The sequence below is a fragment of the Ornithorhynchus anatinus genome, chromosome 7 (assembly GCF_004115215.2).
Source record: "Ornithorhynchus anatinus isolate Pmale09 chromosome 7, mOrnAna1.pri.v4, whole genome shotgun sequence".
Classification (NCBI taxonomy): Eukaryota; Metazoa; Chordata; class Mammalia; order Monotremata; family Ornithorhynchidae; genus Ornithorhynchus; species Ornithorhynchus anatinus.
The window spans coordinates 2152629-2172076 of NC_041734.1; the positions used below are offsets into that span (position 1 = coordinate 2152629).

The 19448-nt window shown below is 53.7% G+C and overlaps 1 protein-coding gene across 1 annotated transcript in view; it reads left to right on the plus strand.

Moving 5' to 3' along the window:
• Positions 1–19448, plus strand: part of TRPA1 (transient receptor potential cation channel subfamily A member 1) — a 38948-nt gene that overhangs the window by 1207 nt on the left and 18293 nt on the right. The window contains exons 2-14 of the mRNA XM_029068417.2: positions 1015–1190; positions 2109–2216; positions 2559–2667; positions 4217–4362; positions 5556–5689; positions 7050–7098; positions 9347–9446; positions 10142–10242; positions 12354–12523; positions 13122–13286; positions 15426–15540; positions 16977–17143; positions 18711–18804. Coding sequence (XP_028924250.1) covers positions 1015–1190; positions 2109–2216; positions 2559–2667; positions 4217–4362; positions 5556–5689; positions 7050–7098; positions 9347–9446; positions 10142–10242; positions 12354–12523; positions 13122–13286; positions 15426–15540; positions 16977–17143; positions 18711–18804 — 1634 coding nt within the window. The remainder of the gene's footprint in view (positions 1–1014; positions 1191–2108; positions 2217–2558; positions 2668–4216; positions 4363–5555; positions 5690–7049; positions 7099–9346; positions 9447–10141; positions 10243–12353; positions 12524–13121; positions 13287–15425; positions 15541–16976; positions 17144–18710; positions 18805–19448) is intronic.

A 19448-nucleotide genomic window follows, 5' to 3' on the forward strand; every position in this document is an offset into this window, starting at 1 on the left:
ATTAGAAGCAGAGAAGTGCCGTGGCCTAAGGGAAAGAGCCCGGGCCTGGGAGTCAGAAGGACATGGGTTCTAATCCCGGCTCCGTCACTTGTCGGCTGTGTGACTTTGGGCAGGTCACTTCCTTCCTTGGGCCTCAGCTACCTCTTCTGGAAAATGGGGATGAAGCCTGTGAGTCCCACGTGGGTCCAACTTGATTTGCTTGGATCTACCCCGGCGCTTAGTAGAGTGTCTACAATACAGTAAGCACTTAACAGATACCACTGTTATTATTATTTTTGTATCATTATTAAGTTGGATTAACTTGTATCTATTCCAGTGCCTACATAGTAAACACTCAAATACCACGACTAGTGTTATTTTCATTGTTTCATGAATAACTCGTATTAACTTCTATCTACCTCAGGGCTTAGAACCGTGCTTGATACCCAGTAAACACTTAACAGATATCACGATATGATGGTGACGATGATGATTATATTATCATAATATTATTATAGTATTGTGCTATCATTACATTCTGATGATCATCTATTGTAATTACATTATTATATTATAGTCTTCTTATATTCTAATCCCGGCTCCGCCACCTGTCTGCTGGGTGACCTTGGGCAAGCCGCTTCACTTCTCTGTGCCTCAGTTACCTCATCTGTAAAATGGGGATCAAAGACTGTGAGCCCCACGTGGGACAGGGACCGTGGCCGACCCGATTTGCCTGTATCCACCCCCCGGCGCTTAGTACAGCCCCCGGCACGTAGAAAGAGCGAAAACAGATACCGCTATTATTGTTCTAGACCGTAAACTCGCAGTGGGCAGGGAATGATTCTGTTTATTGTTGAATCGCCTTTTCCCAAGTGCTTAGTACAGCGCTCTGCACACAGTAAGCGCGCAATAAATACGACTGAAGGAATGATTGTTATTATCGTGATGATTATTACTGTCATTTATTATTAATGAAGATTAGCGGTCCCGCCTCGGAGGGACCTGTAACCGGAGTGTGGTCTGCTTTGGGCCCAGAGCTGAACGTGACGGATGCTTCCGGAAACACTCCCTTGCACTGGGCGACCCGGCAAAACCAGGTCCAGAGCGTGCAGCTGCTTCTGGGGAGGGGCGCCAACCCCAACCTCAGAAACGACAACTGCATGGCCCCTCTGCACCTCGCCGTGCAAGCCTGCCACAACGACGTGGTCAAGGTAGGGACGCCCAAGAGGCAGCGCGGCCTGGGTGGAGGTGGGGGGACCCGGCCTGCCCTGTGACCTTGGATAAGTCCCTTGCCCTCGCCCAGCCTTTCTGAAGTGCCCACTCAGGGCACGGCATTCGACCGGGCGAGGACACCCGAGCGACGATTAGACCCAGTCGCGGGTCTTTTGGGGCCTCACGTTCTCCTTTTCCCTCTCGTACCTTGATTTAATAATGATAATGTTAAATAATAATTCTGCTATTTGTTCGGCTCTTACTGTGTGCCAGACACTATGCTAAGCGCTGGGGTGGATATCGGCAAATGGGATTGGACACAGTCCCTGTCCCACGTGGGGCTCGCGGTCTCGATCTCCATTTGAAAGATGAGGGAGCTGAGGCACAGAGCGGTGAATGACTTGTCCAGGGTCACGCGGCAGAGAAGTGGCGGAGCCAGGATTGGAACCCAGGTTCTTCTGACTCTCAGGCCCGGGCTCCAGCTACTACGCCCTCTGTGAAGCGCCTCACACCATGATTTCCTCCTTTAAGCGCCTCACACCTTTCATTCAGTCGTTCAATCGACGATATTTACTGAGCGCTTACCGTGTGCTGAGCACTATCCTCAGCACTGGGAGAGCACAATATAGCCATAATAATATGATGTCTGTTTACAGAGAAGCAGCGCGGCTTTGTGGAAAGAGCCCGGGCTTGCGAGTCAGAGGGCGTGGGTTCTAATCCCGGCTCTGCCACTGCTCAGCTGCGTGATTGTGGGCGAGTCGCTTCGCTTCTCTAGATCTCAGTTCCCTCATCTGTAAAATGGGGATTTAGTGTGTGAGTCCCACTGCGCTTAGAACAGTGCTTGGCACGTAGCAAGGTCTTAACAGATGCCATCGTTAGTATTTATTTTTATGATCATTCTCTGGCCCCCGACGCAGGTCCTGCTCCAGCACCCGGGTACGGACGTGGATTTGGAGGGAGAAAACAGGAACTCCGCCATCATGTTCGCCTGCCACATGGACAACAGCGAAGCCCTGCAGCTGCTGGTGGGGGCAGGGGCGATCTTGCACGTCGGGCGATGATGCGTGCCGTTCACGTCCCCCCGCTCCTCCTCGTCTGAGGCTTTCGGGGCAGAGGGCCGAAGTAGATCCTCCCCAGAATATAACAATGATAGCGATAATGTTAAGCGCTTACTATGTGCCAAGCGCTTTTCTAAGCGTTGGGGTGGATAGGAGTTAATCGGGTGGGACACAATCCCCGTCCTGCAAACCTGCCGCCGGCTGTCGCCCGACCCCGGGGGGCGGCTCTCCCAGACCGGGGGCCGGGAGGGGGAGGCCGGACGACGGGCCCCCGCCGCTCCGACCCTCTGCCAAACTCCCGCTCCCCAGGTCGAACGGAGAGCTAAGGCCTGCAAGAGCAACAAGTGGGGCTACTTCCCCATCCACCTGGCTGCCTTCTCGGGGGCAAAGAAGTGCATGGACATCATCCTCGAGTACGGTGAGTGAGGATGATGATGATAATGATAATGATGGTATTTGTTGAGCGCTTACTACGCGCCAAGCGCCCTTCTAAGTGCTGCGGGAGGTACAGGGTCATCAGGCTGTCCCATGTGGGGCTCAGACTTTTAATCCCCATTTTCCAGATGAGGGCACTGAGGCACAGAGAAGTGACTTGCTCAAGGTCACACGGCGGACAAGTGGCGGTGCCGGGATTAGAACCCACGTCCTCTGACTCCCAAGCCCGGGCTCTTGCCACTAAGCCACGCTGCCTCTCTGGATTTTGGAGTCCCACAGGAACCTCCATGGACTTTCCCCGGCCCGGGATCTATCCACTAGTCCACTCTCGTTCTAAGGTCCGCTCCCAAGCGTTCAGTATAGCACTGTGCGAGCGGCAGACTGTAAGCTTCTTGAAGGCAGGTATCACGTCTACTCACTCTATCGTCCCCTCCGGAGCGCTCAGTACAGCACTCTTCACATAGTATGGTGTAGAAGCAGCGTGGCGTAGTGGCTAGAGCCCAAGCCTGGGAGTCGGAAAGTCACGGGTTCTAATCCCGGCTCTGCCCTTGGCTGCTGGGTGGCCTCGGATGAGTCACTTCGCTTCTCTGGGCCTCAGTTCCCTCAGCTGAAAAATGGAAAGGGAGACTGTGAGCCCCACCGGGAACAGGGAACGTATCCAACCCGATTTGCTTGGATCCACCCCAGCGCTTAGTACAGTGCCTGGCACCTGGTAAGCACTTAACAAATACCATAATGATTACTATTAGTCTGTAAGCTCCCTGAGGGCAGGGAGGTCGTATCTACTAGCTCCACTGTGGTCTCTGAAGCGCTCAGTACAGTGTTCTACAAGCAGTAGACTGTCAGCTCCTTGAAGGCAAGAATTGTGTCTACAGACCCTAGTGTATTGTCTTCTCCCAAGCGCTCAGTACGGTGCTCTGCTGCATGTAGTAAGTGCTCAATAAGGTCATGGGTTCTAACCCTGGCTTCGCCACAAGTCTGCTGTAGGACCTTGGGCAAGTCACTTTACTTCTCTGTGCCTCAGTTCCCTCATCTGTAAAATGGGGGTTGAGACTGTGGCCCCACGTGGGAAAGGGTGGGACCTTGAGCACATCATTTCATTTAGTTCCCTCGTCGGTAAAATGGGGATGGAGACTGCGAGCCTCGCGTGGGACAGGGATTACGTCCAATTCGATCCGCTCGTATCCACCCCTGTGTTTAGTACAGTGCCTGGAACGTAGTAAGCGCTTAACGAATTCCACGATGATTAATTCGCTTGTAATCACCCCAGCGCTTAGAACCCGTTGTTGGGAAGGGATTGTCTCTTATCTGTTGCCAAATTGTACTTTCCAAGAGATAAGTACAGTGCCCTGCACACGGTAAGCGCTCAATAAATACGACCGAATGAATGACTAGTAAGCGCTTAACAAATACCTTAACTATTATTATTAATAAATGCCGACGCCGGATCGGCCCACTGAAACGCTGCGGTTTCCGCCCACCGGACGTGACCGGCGCCCCTCGGGGCGATGACCCCGACCCGTCTTCCGCAGGGGAGAAGGAGGGGTGTTCCAGGATCGACCACATCAATTTGCTCAACCACGCCAAGTCCAGCCCCCTGCACCTGGCCGTCCAGAGCGGCGACCTCGAAATGATCCAGAAGTGCCTCAAACACGGGGCCCAGGTGGACCTGGAGGAGGTAACGGGCCGGACTCCCCCGTGGCCGGCGAACGCTGGGCCGCCCTGTCGTCCTCTCCCAAGCGCTTAGTACGGCGTTCTTCGCCCAGGGAGCGCTCCGCAAATACGGCCGACCGATCGATCGCCCGGGGCAACGGTGGCTTGGAGTCTCTCGCCCTGGACCGGTGGAAGCCTCTCCTTGTGTCCAGGGAAGGGGTCACCCGCCTCTGTCTACCGTCCTCCCCCAAGCGCTCAGGACAGTGCTCTGCCCACAGTGAGCGCTCAGTAAATACCACCGATGGACTGACTGGGAAGGGAGGAGGGGAGAGAGGGAGGGGAGAAGCAGTGTTGACCCCGAACTCTGACCTTTCATTCATTCAATCGTATTTGTTGAGGGCTTACTGGGTGCTGGGCACTGTAATAATAATAATAATAATGATGGCATTTGTTAAGCGCTTACTATGTGCCAAGCACTGTTCTAAGCGCTGGGGTAGATACGAGGTAATCGGGTTGTCCCATGTGGGGCTCACAGTCTTAACCCCCATTTCCCAGATGAGGTAACGGAGGCACTGAGAAGTGAAGTGACTCGCCCGCAGTCCCACAGCTGACAAGTGGCAGAGCTGGGATTCGAACTCATGACCTCTGACTCCAAAGCCCGGGCTCTTTCCACTGAGCCACGCTGCTTCTCTTGGGAGAGGACAATAGGACAGTAAACAGACACATTCCCTGTCCACAAGGAACCGACAGTCTAGAGGGGGAGATAGACATGAATAGAAATAAATGAATGACGGACGTGGACGTAAGAGCTCTGGGGTTGGGAGCGGGGGATGAGCAGGTCAGGGCCACGTAGAAGGGAGCGGGAGAAGGAGAAAGGAGAGCGTAGTCAGGGAAGGCCTCTGGGAGGAGACGGGCTTTCCGTAACGCTTTGAAGCGGGGGAGAGTCGTCGTCTGTGGGATTCGAGGAGGGAGGACGTCCCGGGCCGGAGGCGGGACGCGGGCGAGGGGTCGGCGGCGACACGGACGAGACGGGGGCCCGGCGAGAAGGTCGGCATCGGAGGAGCGGAGCTTGCGGGCCGGGTCGGCGTAGGAGAGCGGCCAGGGGAGGTCGGAGGGGGCCGGGGGATGGACGGCTTTGACCTCTGACCTCGGCTGGTCACGCCCCGGCCTGGGGACTTGGTCTGCGGTCCTAACTGCTCTTTCTGTCCCCGCGTGGAGAGCGGGAAATGCACAGCCCTTCACTTCGCCGCCACCCAAGGGGCCACGGAGATCGTGAAACTGATGATCGCCTACGCCGGCGACGACCGGATGGTGGACGCCCAAGACGGGAACAAGGAGACGCTGCTTCACAGGTGTGGCTCTCTGGCTTCTTTCCACTGCGTCTGTTCGCTCCTCGGTATTTGTTCGCTGTCTGCAGAACGCTTACTGGGCACCTACTGTTTACAGGGCACTGTACTGGATGCTCCCTGGGGAAAGAATAAGATTGAATTCCCCGTGGGATTCTAAGTTCCTCAAGAGCAGGGTTCATGTCTATGAGAAGCAGCATGATGTAGTGGCTAGAGCCCGGGCCTGGGAGTCAGGTCATGGGTTCTCATCCAACCTCTGCCACTTGTCTGCTGTGTGACCCCGGGCAAGTCACTTCACTTTTCAGCGCCTCGGTTACCTCATCTGTAAAATGGGGATTGAGACTGTGAGCCTCACGTGGGACAGGAAGCGTGCCCAACTTGATTTGCTTGTATCTACCCCTGCGCTTGGTAGAGTGCCTGGCACATAGTAAGCACTTAACCGTCATTATTAAAGAAGGCTGGGCTGGGGGTGTGCCGTGTGTTGAGCACCGTACTGGGCACCTTTTAGATGCGGAGCCACTGTACTATGCAGTGGGTATCCGGGCTCTCCAGGCCTAAATGAAGCGGGCGGCTGGACTCTAGGTGGGACAGGAGGGAGTGGGCATCCGGGCTCTTCAGGCCAGGAGGAAGTGGGCAGCTGGACTCTAGATGGGGCAGGAGGAAGTGGACACCTGGGCTCGCCAGGCCAGGAGGAAGTGGGCAGGTGGACTCTCGGTGGAGTGGTAGGAAATGGACACCTGGGCTCTCCAGGCCAGGAGGAAGTGGGCAGGTGGACTCTCGGTGGGGTGGGAGGAAATGGATGGCCAGGCTCTCTGGGGCAGGAGGAAGTTGGGGGTTGGACTCTCCGTGGGGCGGGAGGAAGTTGGTGGCCAGGCTATCTGGGACAGGAGGAAGTGGGCAGCTGGGCTCTCCAGGCCAGGAGGAAGTGGACAGCTGGATTCTAGATGGGGCAGGAGGAAGTGGACATCTGGGCTCTCCAGGCCAGGAGGAAATGGGCAGGAGGACTCTCGGTGGGGTGGTAGGAAATGGCTGGCCAGGCTCTCTGGGGCGGGAGGAAGTGGGGGTTTGGAATCTAAGTGGGGCAGGAGGAAGTGCACATCTGGGCTCTCCAGGCCAGGAGGAAGTGGACATCCAGGCTCTCCGGCACAGGAAGAAGTGGGCAGCTGGACTCTAGGTGGGGCAGGAGGAAATGAGCATCCGAGCTCTCCGGGCTGGGAGGAAGTGAGCAGCTGGATTCTGGATAGGGCAGGAGGAAGAGAGGGGCTGGGCTCTCTGGGGCAGGAGGAAGTGAGAGGCTGGACTTTAGGTGGGGCAGGAGGAAGTGGAGAGAACTGACCAGCGGCTGCCTCCTTTTCCTTTCTCCCAGAGCGTCGCTGTTCGACCACTACGATTTGGCAGACTACCTCATCTCCAAGGTAAATCCGGAACTGCCCTTCGGAGACATCCCGCGGATTCCGTCGGTAAAATGGGAAGCAGCATGGCCTAATGGCTAGACCCCAGGCCTGGGAGTCAGAAGGACCGAGTTCTAATCCCGCCTCCTCCAATAGTCTGCCGGGTGACCTTGAGCAAATCACTTCACCTCTCTGGGCCTCGGTTCCCTCATCTGGAAAATGGGGATTCGATACTTTTTCTTCCTCCTATTTAGACGGTGAGCCCCATGTGGGACTTGATTATCTTGTATCTAGTACAGTGCCTGGCACATAGTACAGTGGTTAACGAAAATCATTCGAAAAAAAAGCTAGGTGGCCAGTGCTAAATTCCTCAGGGGCCACTCCTGTATGGCATCAGCCAGGGAGCAGGGGGGAAATCCCGGAACCCGGCGGTGGGGTTCGAGTGCCAGCCGCAAGTAACAGGAACTCCTCACCTTCGGCTCTAAAGCCGTCTATCCCCTTGCCCCCTCCTACCTCGCCTCACCGCTCTGCTACTCCAACCCAGCCCGCACGCTTCGCTCCTCTAATGCCAACCTACTTGCTATATCTCAATCTCATCTATCTCGCCGCCGACCTCTCGCCCACGTCCTGCCTCTGGACCGGAACGCCCGCCCTCCTCTAATCCGACAGACGATAACCCTTCCCCGCTTCGAAACCTTATTGAAGGCCCACCTCCTCCGAGAGGCCTTCCCCTACTCCCTCTCTCTTCTGCCTCACCCTGATTTGCTCCCCTTCTTCACCCGGCCCTCAGCCCCCACAGCACATATGTCCATTTTCAAAATTTATTAATTTCCATTAATGTCTGCCTCCCCCTCTAGACCGTCAGCTCGTTGGGAGGCAAGGAACAGCTCTGCCAACTCTGTCATACTGTACTCTCCTAAGTGCTTAGCTCAGTGCCGAGAACGCAGTAAGCGCTCCATACATACGATTGAATGAATGATTGATTCAGAAGGAGCTGAGTTCTAATCCTGACTCCACCTCTCATCCGCTAGGTGACCTTAGGTCCATTAACTTCTCTGTGCCTCAGTTCCCTCAACTGGAAAATGGAAATCGGGACTCTGAGCCCCATGTGAGACCAGGGCTGTGTCCCTCCTTTCATTCATTTGTTCATTCATTCACTCAATCAATTGTATTTACTGAGCGCTTATTGTGTGCAAAGCTAAGCGCTTGGGAGAGTGCAATACAACAATAAACAGACAAATTCCCCACCCACCCGATTAGATTGTATCCACCCCACTGCTTAGAACAGTGCTTGACACATAGTAAATCCATAATAATAATAATTATGGTACTTCTTCAGAAGCAGCGTGGCTCAGTGGAAAGAGCACGGGCTTTGGAGTCAGAGGTCATGAGTTTGAATCCCAGCTCTCCCACTTGTCAGCTGTGTGACTGTGGGCAAGTCACTTCACTTCTCTGTGCCTCAGTTACCTCATCTGTAAAATGGGGATTAAGACTGTGAGCCCCACATGGGACAACCTGATTCCCCTGAGTCTACCCCAGCGCTTAGAACAGTGCTCTGCACATCGTAAGTGCTTAACAAATACCAACATTATTATTATTGTTATTATTAACTTGCTTACCCGCTTAACTTGCATCTACGCCAGTGCTTAGAACAGCGCTTGACACATAGTAAGCACTGAACAAGTACCATAATAATAATTATTATTATTATGGATTTACTCTGGGTAAATCCACTGTTCTAAATGCTGGGGTAGATACAAGTTAAGCAGGTTGGACACAATCCCTGGAGCTCACACTCTTCATCCCCATTTTCCAAATAATAATAACGTTGGTATTTGTTCAAGTGCTTACTATGTGCCGAGCACTGTTCTAAGCCCCGGCTTAGACACAGGGGAATCAGGTTGTCCCACGTGGGGCTCACAGTCTTAATCCCCATTTTACAGATGAGGTAACTGAGGCACCGAGAAGTTAAGTGACTTGCCCAAAGTCACACAGCTGACAAGTGGCAGACCCATGACCTCTGACTCCAAAGCCCGTGCTCTTTCCAGTGAGCCACGCTGCAGATGAGGTCGCTGAGACCCAAAGCAGTGAAGTTAAACGGCAGACACGTGGCAGAGCCGGGATTAGAACCCACGTGGCCGTCATTATTACCATTATTATTATTATTATTGAGTTCTTCCTCAGCAGCTCCCCTTGCCGTCGCTCCCAGAATCCCCCAGGAGCTCGGTTCCGCTCACGGGCTCCTCGCGGCCCTCTGTGCTTGTTGCCTCAGGGGGCCAATATCGATAGCATCGACTCCGAAGGACGGTCTCCTCTTCTGCTCGCCACCGCCTCCGCCTCCTGGAATATCGTGAATTTGCTGCTGGCCAAAGGTACGGGGGAGAAATAGCAGTGGGATTTACTGAGCTCCCTTTGGGGGCGGGGTACTGTACTGAGCACTTGGGAGAGCGCAAGAGAGAGGAGGGAAGCGTGGTGTAGTCGACAGAGCCCGGGCCTGGGAGCCAGAAGAACCTGGGTTCTAATCCCGGCTCCGCCAGTTGTCTGCTGGGTGACCTTGGGAAAGTCACTTTATTTCTCTGGGCCTCAGTTTCCTCATCTGTAACATGGGAATTCAGACCGTGAGCCCCGTGCGGGACAGGGTTAGGGTTAGAAATCCGATTTGCCGGTACCTACTTCAGCGCTTAGAATAGTGCTTGGCACATAGTTAGCGTTTAACAAATACCATCTTTAGGAGGACTCACAAGGAGCTTACGCTTCAGCCAGATAATCGTATTTATTGGCGCTTACCGTGTACAAAACACTGTACTAAGTTGGCATCAAGACACAGTTCCTGTCCCACAGGGGATACGGTCTAAGTGGGAGGGAAAACATCTATTAAGAGAGGAGGAAACTGAAGCCCAGAGAAGTGAAGTGACTTATCCAAGGTCATACAGGTCCTCTGCCCCCCAGACCCGGGCTCTTCCCACTAAGCCGCGCTGCTTCTGACGGTGCCGTCTGTTTCGGGCGAGGTGAAAAGGTTAGACCGTGTGAAAGGGCTGGTCCTCCCACTTTCACCCCTCTCTTTTAGGAGCTAACGTAGAGATCAAAGATCACCTCGGGCGCAACTTCCTGCACCTGGCTGTCCTGCAGCCCCACGGACTAAATCATCTGCGACAGGAGTTTCTGCAGGTATGCAAATCTTCCCCCCGGCCCCCCTCAATTTTTGTTCTTTAATGGAATTTGTTAAGCGTTTACGATGTGGCAGATACCATTCTAAGAGCTGGGGAAGATACAAGATAATCAGTTTGGACGCAGTCCGTGTCCCACCTTCGTTCGTTCCGGGCTTTTTCCGCTGAGCCACGCTGCTTCTCATGTTCTTCCCCATGAGCTTAGTGAAGTGCTCTGCTCACAGCAGGCACTCAAATTATATTGATCCATCAATCGATCGATTGCCAGAAGCAAAATCAGATCCTCCTCACCAGAGCAGACAGGTAGGCGGGGATGTTCTAATCTAATAGTCGTGGGTTCTAATCCCACCTCCGCCTCTTGTCAGCCGTGTGATTTTGGGCAAGTCATTTCACTTCTCTGGGTCTCAGTGACCTCATCTGTAAAATGGGAATGAAGACTGTGAGCCCCACGTGGGACAACCTGATGACCCTGTATCTCCCCCAGCGCTTTGAACAGTGCTCTGCACATGGTAAGCGCTTAACAAATACCAACATTATTATTATTATTCCGTGGGCCTCAGTTGCCTCATCTGTAAAATGGGGATTAAGTCTGTGAGCCCCACTGGGGACAACCTGATAACCTTGTATCTCCCCCAGCGTTCAGAACAGTGTTTGGCACATAGTAAGCGCTTAACAAATACCATAATTTTTATTACTAACAATAGAGTTAGTAGAGTTAGTTGACACGATCCCTACTCTCAAGGGATCCTTGAGGGCTGCACACAGCCTCCTGTGTGCAGAGCACTGTGCTGAGCGTTAGGGAAAGGCAGTAGAGTAGACACAATTCCTGCCCTCCAGAAACTTCCAGTCTAGAGTAAGCGGAGCACTTTTCGGAGCACTACGAAGGAGTGAGTAGACACAATCCCCGCCCTCGAGGAGTTTACAATTCCTTCATTCATTCGCTCGTATTTATTGAGCAACTACTGCGTGCAGAGCACTGTACTAAGCGCTTGGAAAGTACAATACAGCAAGAAAGAGAGACAATCCCTGCCCACAGCGAGCTCACGGTCTAGAGTCTAACGCCAGGGGAGACAGACGCTAAAATAAGAGGAAGCGACAGGACATCGGCCTACGTGGGTAGGCTCACGAAACTTTTGAAGCTTCTGCCGGAAAGAACCGCTTTTTTCCAAATTTCTGTGTGTGTCAAGACTGTCGGGTTTATTAGACTTGGCTTTATTGCATCCTCAGCAGGACTCTGAATCATACAAACCGAACTTGTAGATGGTTGAAAAAAATACCAAACAGGAGCCGAAGTTGGTTTTCTTTCGCTCTGTCTCTGTTTCTCTTGAGATCTCTTTCTCTGTTTCTCACTGCCTCCTTCTGTTTCTTCATATCTTTTTGTTTTTCTATCTTTTTCTGCCCATATCTCTGGTTCTGTCTCCCTCTATTTCTCTTTATTGTCTTCTGCCCCTGTTTGTTTTTCTGCCTGGAAAACTTTGTTTCTCTATCTCTCACTATCTCCGCCTCTCTCCGCTTCTCTCTGCTTCTTCCTATCCTTTTGTTCTTCTTTTTCTGCCCATTTCTCTTTCCATCTCTCTATTTCTCCACCTCTCTATTTCTCTCTTTTTCTGTTTCTCTCCGTGTTTTCTACCTCCATCTCTGTTTGTCTCTGTCTAGGTTTCTCTCTCTCCGTCTCTCGTTCCGTCTCCCATACACATACGTGTTTCTAAAACCGCCCTTTCCCCCTACCCCTCGATGTGGGTTGATGGGGCATTTAGGATCCTCGGGGTACCACGAATGAAACGTGAACTTCCACCCGGTCGCTATTTACTGAGCTCTTACTGCATGCAGAGTACTGTACTGAGCGCTTGGCAGAGTACGAGACGACCACAGACAGACCCATTCCCTGCCCACAAGGAGCTGAGAGTCTAGAGGGGGAGACGGACATCAATAGAAAGAAATACATCACAGATACGGACAAAACTTTGAACTTTGACTGCGGCAGCGGCCCAGCCGTGAAAACGGTCACGGGCCGGGGGTTCTCTCTCCTCCCGCTTCCTGGGGGAGGGCGGTAGGAGGTGATGGGATGAGCGTCCCCTTTGCACACCGGTCTCCCCGCCCCCTTCCCCACAGATGCAGGGGATCAAGGCCCTGGTGAAGGAGGAGGATGTGGAGGGTTGCACCCCTCTCCATTACGCCTGTCGCCAGGGGGTCCCGCTGTCGGTCAACAACCTGCTCGGCCTCAACGTGTCCATCAACTCCAAGAGCAAGGACAAGAAGTCGCCCCTGCACTTCGCGGCCAAGTAAATGCCCCCTCTCCCCCTCCACCTCCCAAGCCCTGGGACCCCAGTCCCCGCCCCACCGGTCGAGGGTACGGGCTTGGCAGTCAGAGGACGTATTTTCTCATCCCGGTTCCGCCACTGGTCTGCCGGGTGACCTCGGGCGAGTCGCTTCGCTTCTCTGGGCCTCACTTACCTCATCTCTGAAATGGGGATTATGGCTGTGAGCCCCGTGGGGGACAACCTGATTACTTAGTATCAACCCCAGTGCTTAGAACAGTGCTTGGCACATAGTAAGCATCTTACAGATACCATAGTTATTATTAAATACCATCATCGTTATTATGTGCCCCCTGACTTCTGCCCTACCGACCCTGTGTGTCCCCAACCTTTGCCCTAATGACCTCGTGTTCTCCCGATAGCCACCTTACTCAACCTTTGTGCCCCCTAAATTGCCCCCACCGCCCCCGTGTACTCCCGATCCGCGCCCTACACACCCGGTAGGCCCCCCCCGACCCTCACCTTACTGACTCCGTGTTGCCTCGACCTCCCCACAACCTCTCCCCTGCTGCCCCCGTACGCCCCTTGACCTCCACCAACCTCCCCGGTGCGCGGGCGGAAGTTTCGGGCGGATCAACACCTGCAAACGGCTCCTGCGGGATGTGACGGACTCGCGCCTGCTCAACGAGGGGGACCAGGAGGGGATGACCCCCCTGCACCTGGCCGCCAAGAACGGGCACGACAAGGTGGTGCAGTACCTGATCAGAAAGGGAGCACTCTTCCTCAGGTGAGGCCGGCGCGTCTGGATTCCCTCCGGGCCCCAGCCCCGTGTCCACCCGCCCAGCTCGTTCCGCCCGGCCCGGCCCCCCTAAGCGGACAGACCACGGGCCCGGGGATCTGAAGGACCTCTGTTCTTATCCCGACTCCGCCCTTTCTCTGCCGTGGGACTTTGGGCGAGTCGCTTCGCTTCTCTGGGCCTCGGTTCCCTCGTCTGTAAAAAATGGGGATGAAGAGTGGGAGCCCCGTGTAGGACGGGGACTGGGTCCAATGTGATTAACTTGTACCTTATCCTCCTTTTCCCCTGGGGCTGAGCCCTCTGTGTTTATTAATAATCATCATCATCGTAATAATTATGGTATTTGTGAAGCGCTTACCAGGCACTGTACTAAGCTCTGGGGTAGATACACGGTAATCAGGTCAGACGGCTCACGCCCTTAATCCCCATTTTTACAGGTGAGGGAACTGAGGCCCAGGGAAGTGAAGTGACTTACCCAAGGTCACACGGTAGACATGTGGTGGAGTAGGGATAGAACCCAGGTCCTTCTGATTCCCTGGCCCATGCTTTGCCACTAAGCATCGTGGGTTGTTTCTATGTGCAGAGCACTGTACTAAGCGCTTGGGAGAGTCCAAGGTGATAGAATTAGCAGATTCGTTCCCTGCACATGATGAGCTGACGGTCTAGAGGGGGACTGTAAATGCGGGAGGCTCCATCATTACCTAGCTTTGACCGTGTCCTTTGGGTGCTCTCGGGGTCTCGGGAAGAGCTCCCCAAAGCGCTTAGAACAGTGCTCTGTACACGGTAAGCGCTCAATAAATACCACTGAACCAACCCTGCCTAACGGAAAGAGCCCGGGCCTGGGGGGCAGAGGACCTTGGTTCGAGTCCTAGATCTGCTGTGTGGCCTTGGGCAAATCACTTTACTTCTCTGAGCCTCAGTTCGCTCATCTGCAAAATGGGGTTTCAGTACTTGTCCTCCTCCTTATTTTTTTTTAATGGTTCGTTAAGTGCTTACTATATGCCAGGCACTGTACTAAGAGCTAGGAGAGATACCAGTTAGTCAGTTGGACGCAGTCCCTGTTCCACGTGGGGCTCATAGTTTTAATCCTCATTCTACAGATGAGGGAACTGAGGCCCAGAGAAGTGAAATGGCTTGCCCAAGGTCACACGGCAGGGAAGTGGCAGAGCCGGGATGAGAACCCAGCTCCTCTCACTCCCAGCCCCGGGCTCTACCCAATTGGCCATGCCGCTTCTCTTCCATGGCATTCGGATTTGACACAGTCCCTGTCCTACGCAGGACTAACCGCCTAATGGGGAGGAAACTGAGGCCCAGAGAGGGGCCCCAGTAGGCTTGCCCGCTGTGTGACCTCCGGCAAGTCCCTTCACTTCTCTGGGCCTCAGTTCCCTCATCTGGAAAATGGGGATGAGGACTGTGAGCCCATGAGAGACAGGGACTGTGTCCAACCTGATTAGCTTGTATCTACCCCGGCGCTTAGTACAGAGCCTGGAACGTAGCGTAACAAATGCCATTAAAAAAAAAAAAAGACCAGGGAGCAGAAGTCCAGGGTCTAGGCCAGTGTTAGACAAGCAGTGTGGCTTAGTGGAAAGAGCACAGGCTTGGGAGTCAGAGGTTGTGGGTTCTAATCCCAGCTCCAGCACTTATCAGCTGTGTGACTTTGGGCAAGTCCCTCCACTTCTCTGGGCCTCATCTGTAAAAGGGGGATTAAGAGAATGAGCCCCATGTGGGGCAACCTGCTGACCTTGTATCTACCCCAACACTTAGAACAGTGCTTGGCACATAGTAAGCGCTTAACAAATACCATCGTTATTATTATCTTTAGGCCGCCTCCTTCCCGGGGACGGTCGCGGCCTCTGCTGACCCCCGCACGTGCCACCGGTCCCTCAGGCGGGCTCGGCCGTCCGGCCATCCACCCCGAGGGCCCGTGTCTGAGCGGGAGACACGTTGAGGGGTCGGACGTTTGTCCGTTTGTCCCGGGAGAGGTCGCAGGGGTCAGAGGTTTGTCCGTTTGCCCTGGCGGAGGTCACGCAGGCCGGACCTCTCTCCCGGCAATCCCGGGGAGCCGGACGTCTGTCCGCGCGTCCCGGCGGTGAACCCCGGGGTCGGACGTGTGTCTCTCTGCCCCCACAGCGATCACAGGGGTCGGACGGCCCTGCACCACGCAGCCCTGGGCGGGTACACGCAGACCTTGCACGTCATTCTCGACACCAATTTGAAATGCACGGACCAACTGGATGAGGACGGGGTACGTGCTCTAACCCTCCGCCCTCGCTCTGCGGTTGCGTCCACCCCGGAAACCGGGATTGGGGGAGGCCAAGGGGTGATCGGTCCATTGGGGAGGGAGGGAAAAATTATAATGAGGGTATTTGTTAAGCGCTTACTGTGTGCCAGGCACTGTACTAGGCGCTGGGGTGGATACAAGAAAATCGAGTTGGACACAGGCCCTGTCCCACGCGGGGCTCACGGTCTTCATCCCCATTTTCCAGATGAGGGAACTGAGGCCCAGAGAAGTGAAATGACTTGCCCAAGGTCACACAGCAGACGAGTGGTGGAGTGTGGATTCGAACCCGTGACCTTCTGACTTCCAGGCCCGGGCTCTAGCCACTACGAAGGGGGCGTGGGAAGTGGGGAAGGTGTGGGAGTGGGTCTTCTTGCCCTACATAAGTACCTCAGAGAGAACCCCGCTACCCCCAGGAAAGCGCAGAAAGAAGCAACGTAGTTTAGTGGCAAGAGCCCTGGCTTGAGAGTCAGAGGACGTGGGTTCTAATCCCGCCTCCACCACTTGTCTGCTGGGTGACCTTGGGCAAGCCGCTTCACTTCTCTGTCCCTCAGTTACCTCACCTGAAAAATGGGGATTAAGACCGTGAGCCCCACGTGGGACAACCTGATTATCCTCTAACTATCCCAGGGCTTAGAACAGTGCTTGACACATAGTAAGCGCTTAACAATAACGTCATTATTATTATTATTTTAATAATAATAATAAACATGCTGACCAATAGTTTTTAACGTGGGCCTCCTGGGGCCGAGCACTATTCCAGCACTATATTCTGGGCAAAGCATTGTGCCAGGGACCCTCTGCTGAGCATTATACCAGGGGCCTACTGTGCCTGGCACATAGTAAGCGCTCAACAAATACCACAATTATTAATCGTTATTATTGCTATTTGTGAGCTCGGTACCCGGTGCCATCTGCATGTTGAGCTCTATACCAGGGGCCTACTGCTTGGAGAGCACTATACGTGGCTCAGTGGAAAGAACCCGGGCTTGGGAGTCAGAGGTCATGGGTTCGAATCCCACATCTGCCACTTGTCAGCTGTGTGACTGTGGGCAAGTCGCTTCACTTCTCTGTTCCTCAGTTACCTCATCTGGAAAATGGGGATTAACTGCGAGCCTCCCGTGGGACAACCTGATGCCCCTGTATCTCCCCCAGCGCTTAGAACAGTTCTGTGCACATAGTAAGCGCTTAACAAATGCCAACATTATTCTTATTATTATACGGGCACCTTCCGAGTGTCGAGCGCCAGAAATCCTTAGTCCCCGCCCTGGAGGAGCTTGCAGCGCTCCGGATCCCCGGGCTGAGGCCTTGCTGGTGTGAGGGGAGACGTTGGGGAGGGGGAAGACAGGCGGGACCTGACTGGTCGCCCCCTCGCCCCCCGCTCCCTCTCCTCTCCGCGGAAGAACACGGCTCTTCACCTGGCCGGCCGAGAAGGCCACGCCAAGGCGACATCTCTCCTCCTGCACTCCGGGGCCCAGATCATCCTGAACAAAAGCACGGCCTCGTTCCTACACGAAGCCATCCACAACCGGAGGAAGGACGTGGTCGTCACCGCCATCAGGAACCCGAGGTACCCCCCTGGCCATCCCCTCCGTCGCAGCCCGGCCCCGGGAGGCAGAAGGACCTGGGTTCTAATCCCGGCTCCGCCATTGATCGGCTGTGTGAGTTCGGGCAAGTCAATGGGCTTCTCTGTGCCTCATCTCTAAAATGGGGATTAAGAGGTGGGACAACCTGATTACCTTGTATCTCCCCCAGCGCTTAGGACAGTGCTCTGCACATAGTAAGCGCTTAAGAAATACCAACATTATTATTATTATTATTATCCCTCAACAAGAAAGCGTGGGCGGGGGCTGGGGCGGTTAGGGAATTGAAGGGACTTTGCAAAGAGTGGTCTAGTGGATTTTTCAATTTTTTCTTTATGGATTTTTAAAATTTTTAAATGGAATTTGTTAAGCTCTTACTATGTGCCAAACACTGTTCTAAGCGCTGGGGTAGATACAAGGTAATCAGGTTGGACACAGTCTCTGTCCCACATGGGGCTCGCGGTCTTCATCTCCATTTTACAGATGAGGGAACCGAGACCCAGAGAAGTGAAGTGACTTGTCCACGGTCATACAGCAGAGCTGCCCTAACTCGGATCGATCGTCTACCCAGCCGGCAGCGGTGGCCTAGTGGGAGGAACATGAGCCTGGGAGTCAGAGGACCTGGGTTCTAATCATGCTTCTCCCACTTGTCTGTTGTGTGACCTTGGACCTCGTAGAACATGTGTACGTTTCCTATCTTTGCAATCCAGTTTAAAAGCCTCTTTTTTTCTCTTTTACAAATGGTTACTTTAAAAAATGCTAAAAAAGGACACATTAAAATCTTCTCAAATAGAAATCTTCTTACTGGATGAAGGAGCGGCATGGTCTAATGGATAGAACCCGGGCCTGGGAGTCTGAAGCATCTGGGTTCTAATCCCGGCCCTGCCACTTGTCTGCTGACTGACCTTGGGCAAGTCGCTTCACTTCTTTCTTCTTCAGTTCCCTCATCTGGAAAATGGGGATGAAGGCTGTGAGTCCCACGTGGGACATGGAGGGAATCTGACCTGATTAGCTTGGGTCTACACCAACGCTTAGTACAGTGCCAAGCGCGTTGTAAGCGCTTAACAGATACCATAAAAAAAATCCACCTGGGGGCCACTTGGTTGTTTTCCAACTTCTTCCCTTAGACTCTTATCCTCAGAAGCACAGGGCTTCTGCCAAGGTGACACAGAAGTGGGTGCCTTGAGTTAAAGCCGGGCGACGTGATCGACGCGGTCTGGAGGGGGTTTAGCAAATAGCCGTGGTGTCTCTCAGCAAGAAGGCACTTCACTGGTGGGTTGGGGGCGGAGGGGAATTGAAGCGACTTTGCAAAGAGAGGTCTAGTGGATAGAAAAGCCTCCCTCTAGACAGAGGGAACGCGTCTGTTCTATTGTTCTATGTCCTCTCCCAACCGCTTAGTCGGTGCTCTGCCCACATTAAGCGCTCAATAAATACGACCGACTGACCGACAGACTCCCTCCACCCGGAAAGCGTACGGTTCCGCCTCACACTCCTTCCTTTTGGGAATCCCCATCGGGGATTATTTTGTTGGCTTGTTTTTTTGTTTCGCTGCAGGTGGGAGGAATGCTTCATGGCTTTCAGTCACTCGTCGCCGACCAATAAGTGCCCGGTCCTGGAGATGGTAGAACATCTTCCCGAATGCATGAAGGTGATGCCGTTAGAGAGAGATGATAATAATAATACTAATAATAGTATTTGCTAAGTGCTTATTATGTGCCAAGCACTGTTCTAAGCGCTGGGGTAGATACAAGGTAATCAGGTCGGACACAGTCTCTGTCCCACAAGGGGCTCGCAGTCTTCATCCCCGTTTTACAGATGAGGGGACTGAGGCCCGGAGAAGTGAACGGACTTGCCGAAGGTCACACAGAGGATGAGTGGCTATGTCGGGATTAGAACCCAGGTCCTTCTGACTCCCAGGCCCGGACTCTAGACATTAAGCCACGCTCCTGGGGCCATCCTCGGCTCTGGGCCTGAGTTTCATCTTTCTTTCTGGCCCTCGGGGCAGAGCTGGGCACCCAGTAGGTGCTCAGCACATGTAAACTACTGAACGGGTGAAGTTCAAGTACCCAGGAGACGGAGAATAAGTCTAGAGGGCTGTCAACTTGTGGGCAGGGAATACGTCTATTGTTCTATTGGACTCTCCCAAGTGTTTAGCACAGGGCTCTGCACCCAGTAAGAGCTCAGTAAATGCGACTGAATGAAAGATGCCTCGGAAATCATCATATCCCGACTGGATTATTGCATCAGCCTCCTATCTGGTCTCCCAACCTCCTGTCTCTCCCCGCTTCAGTC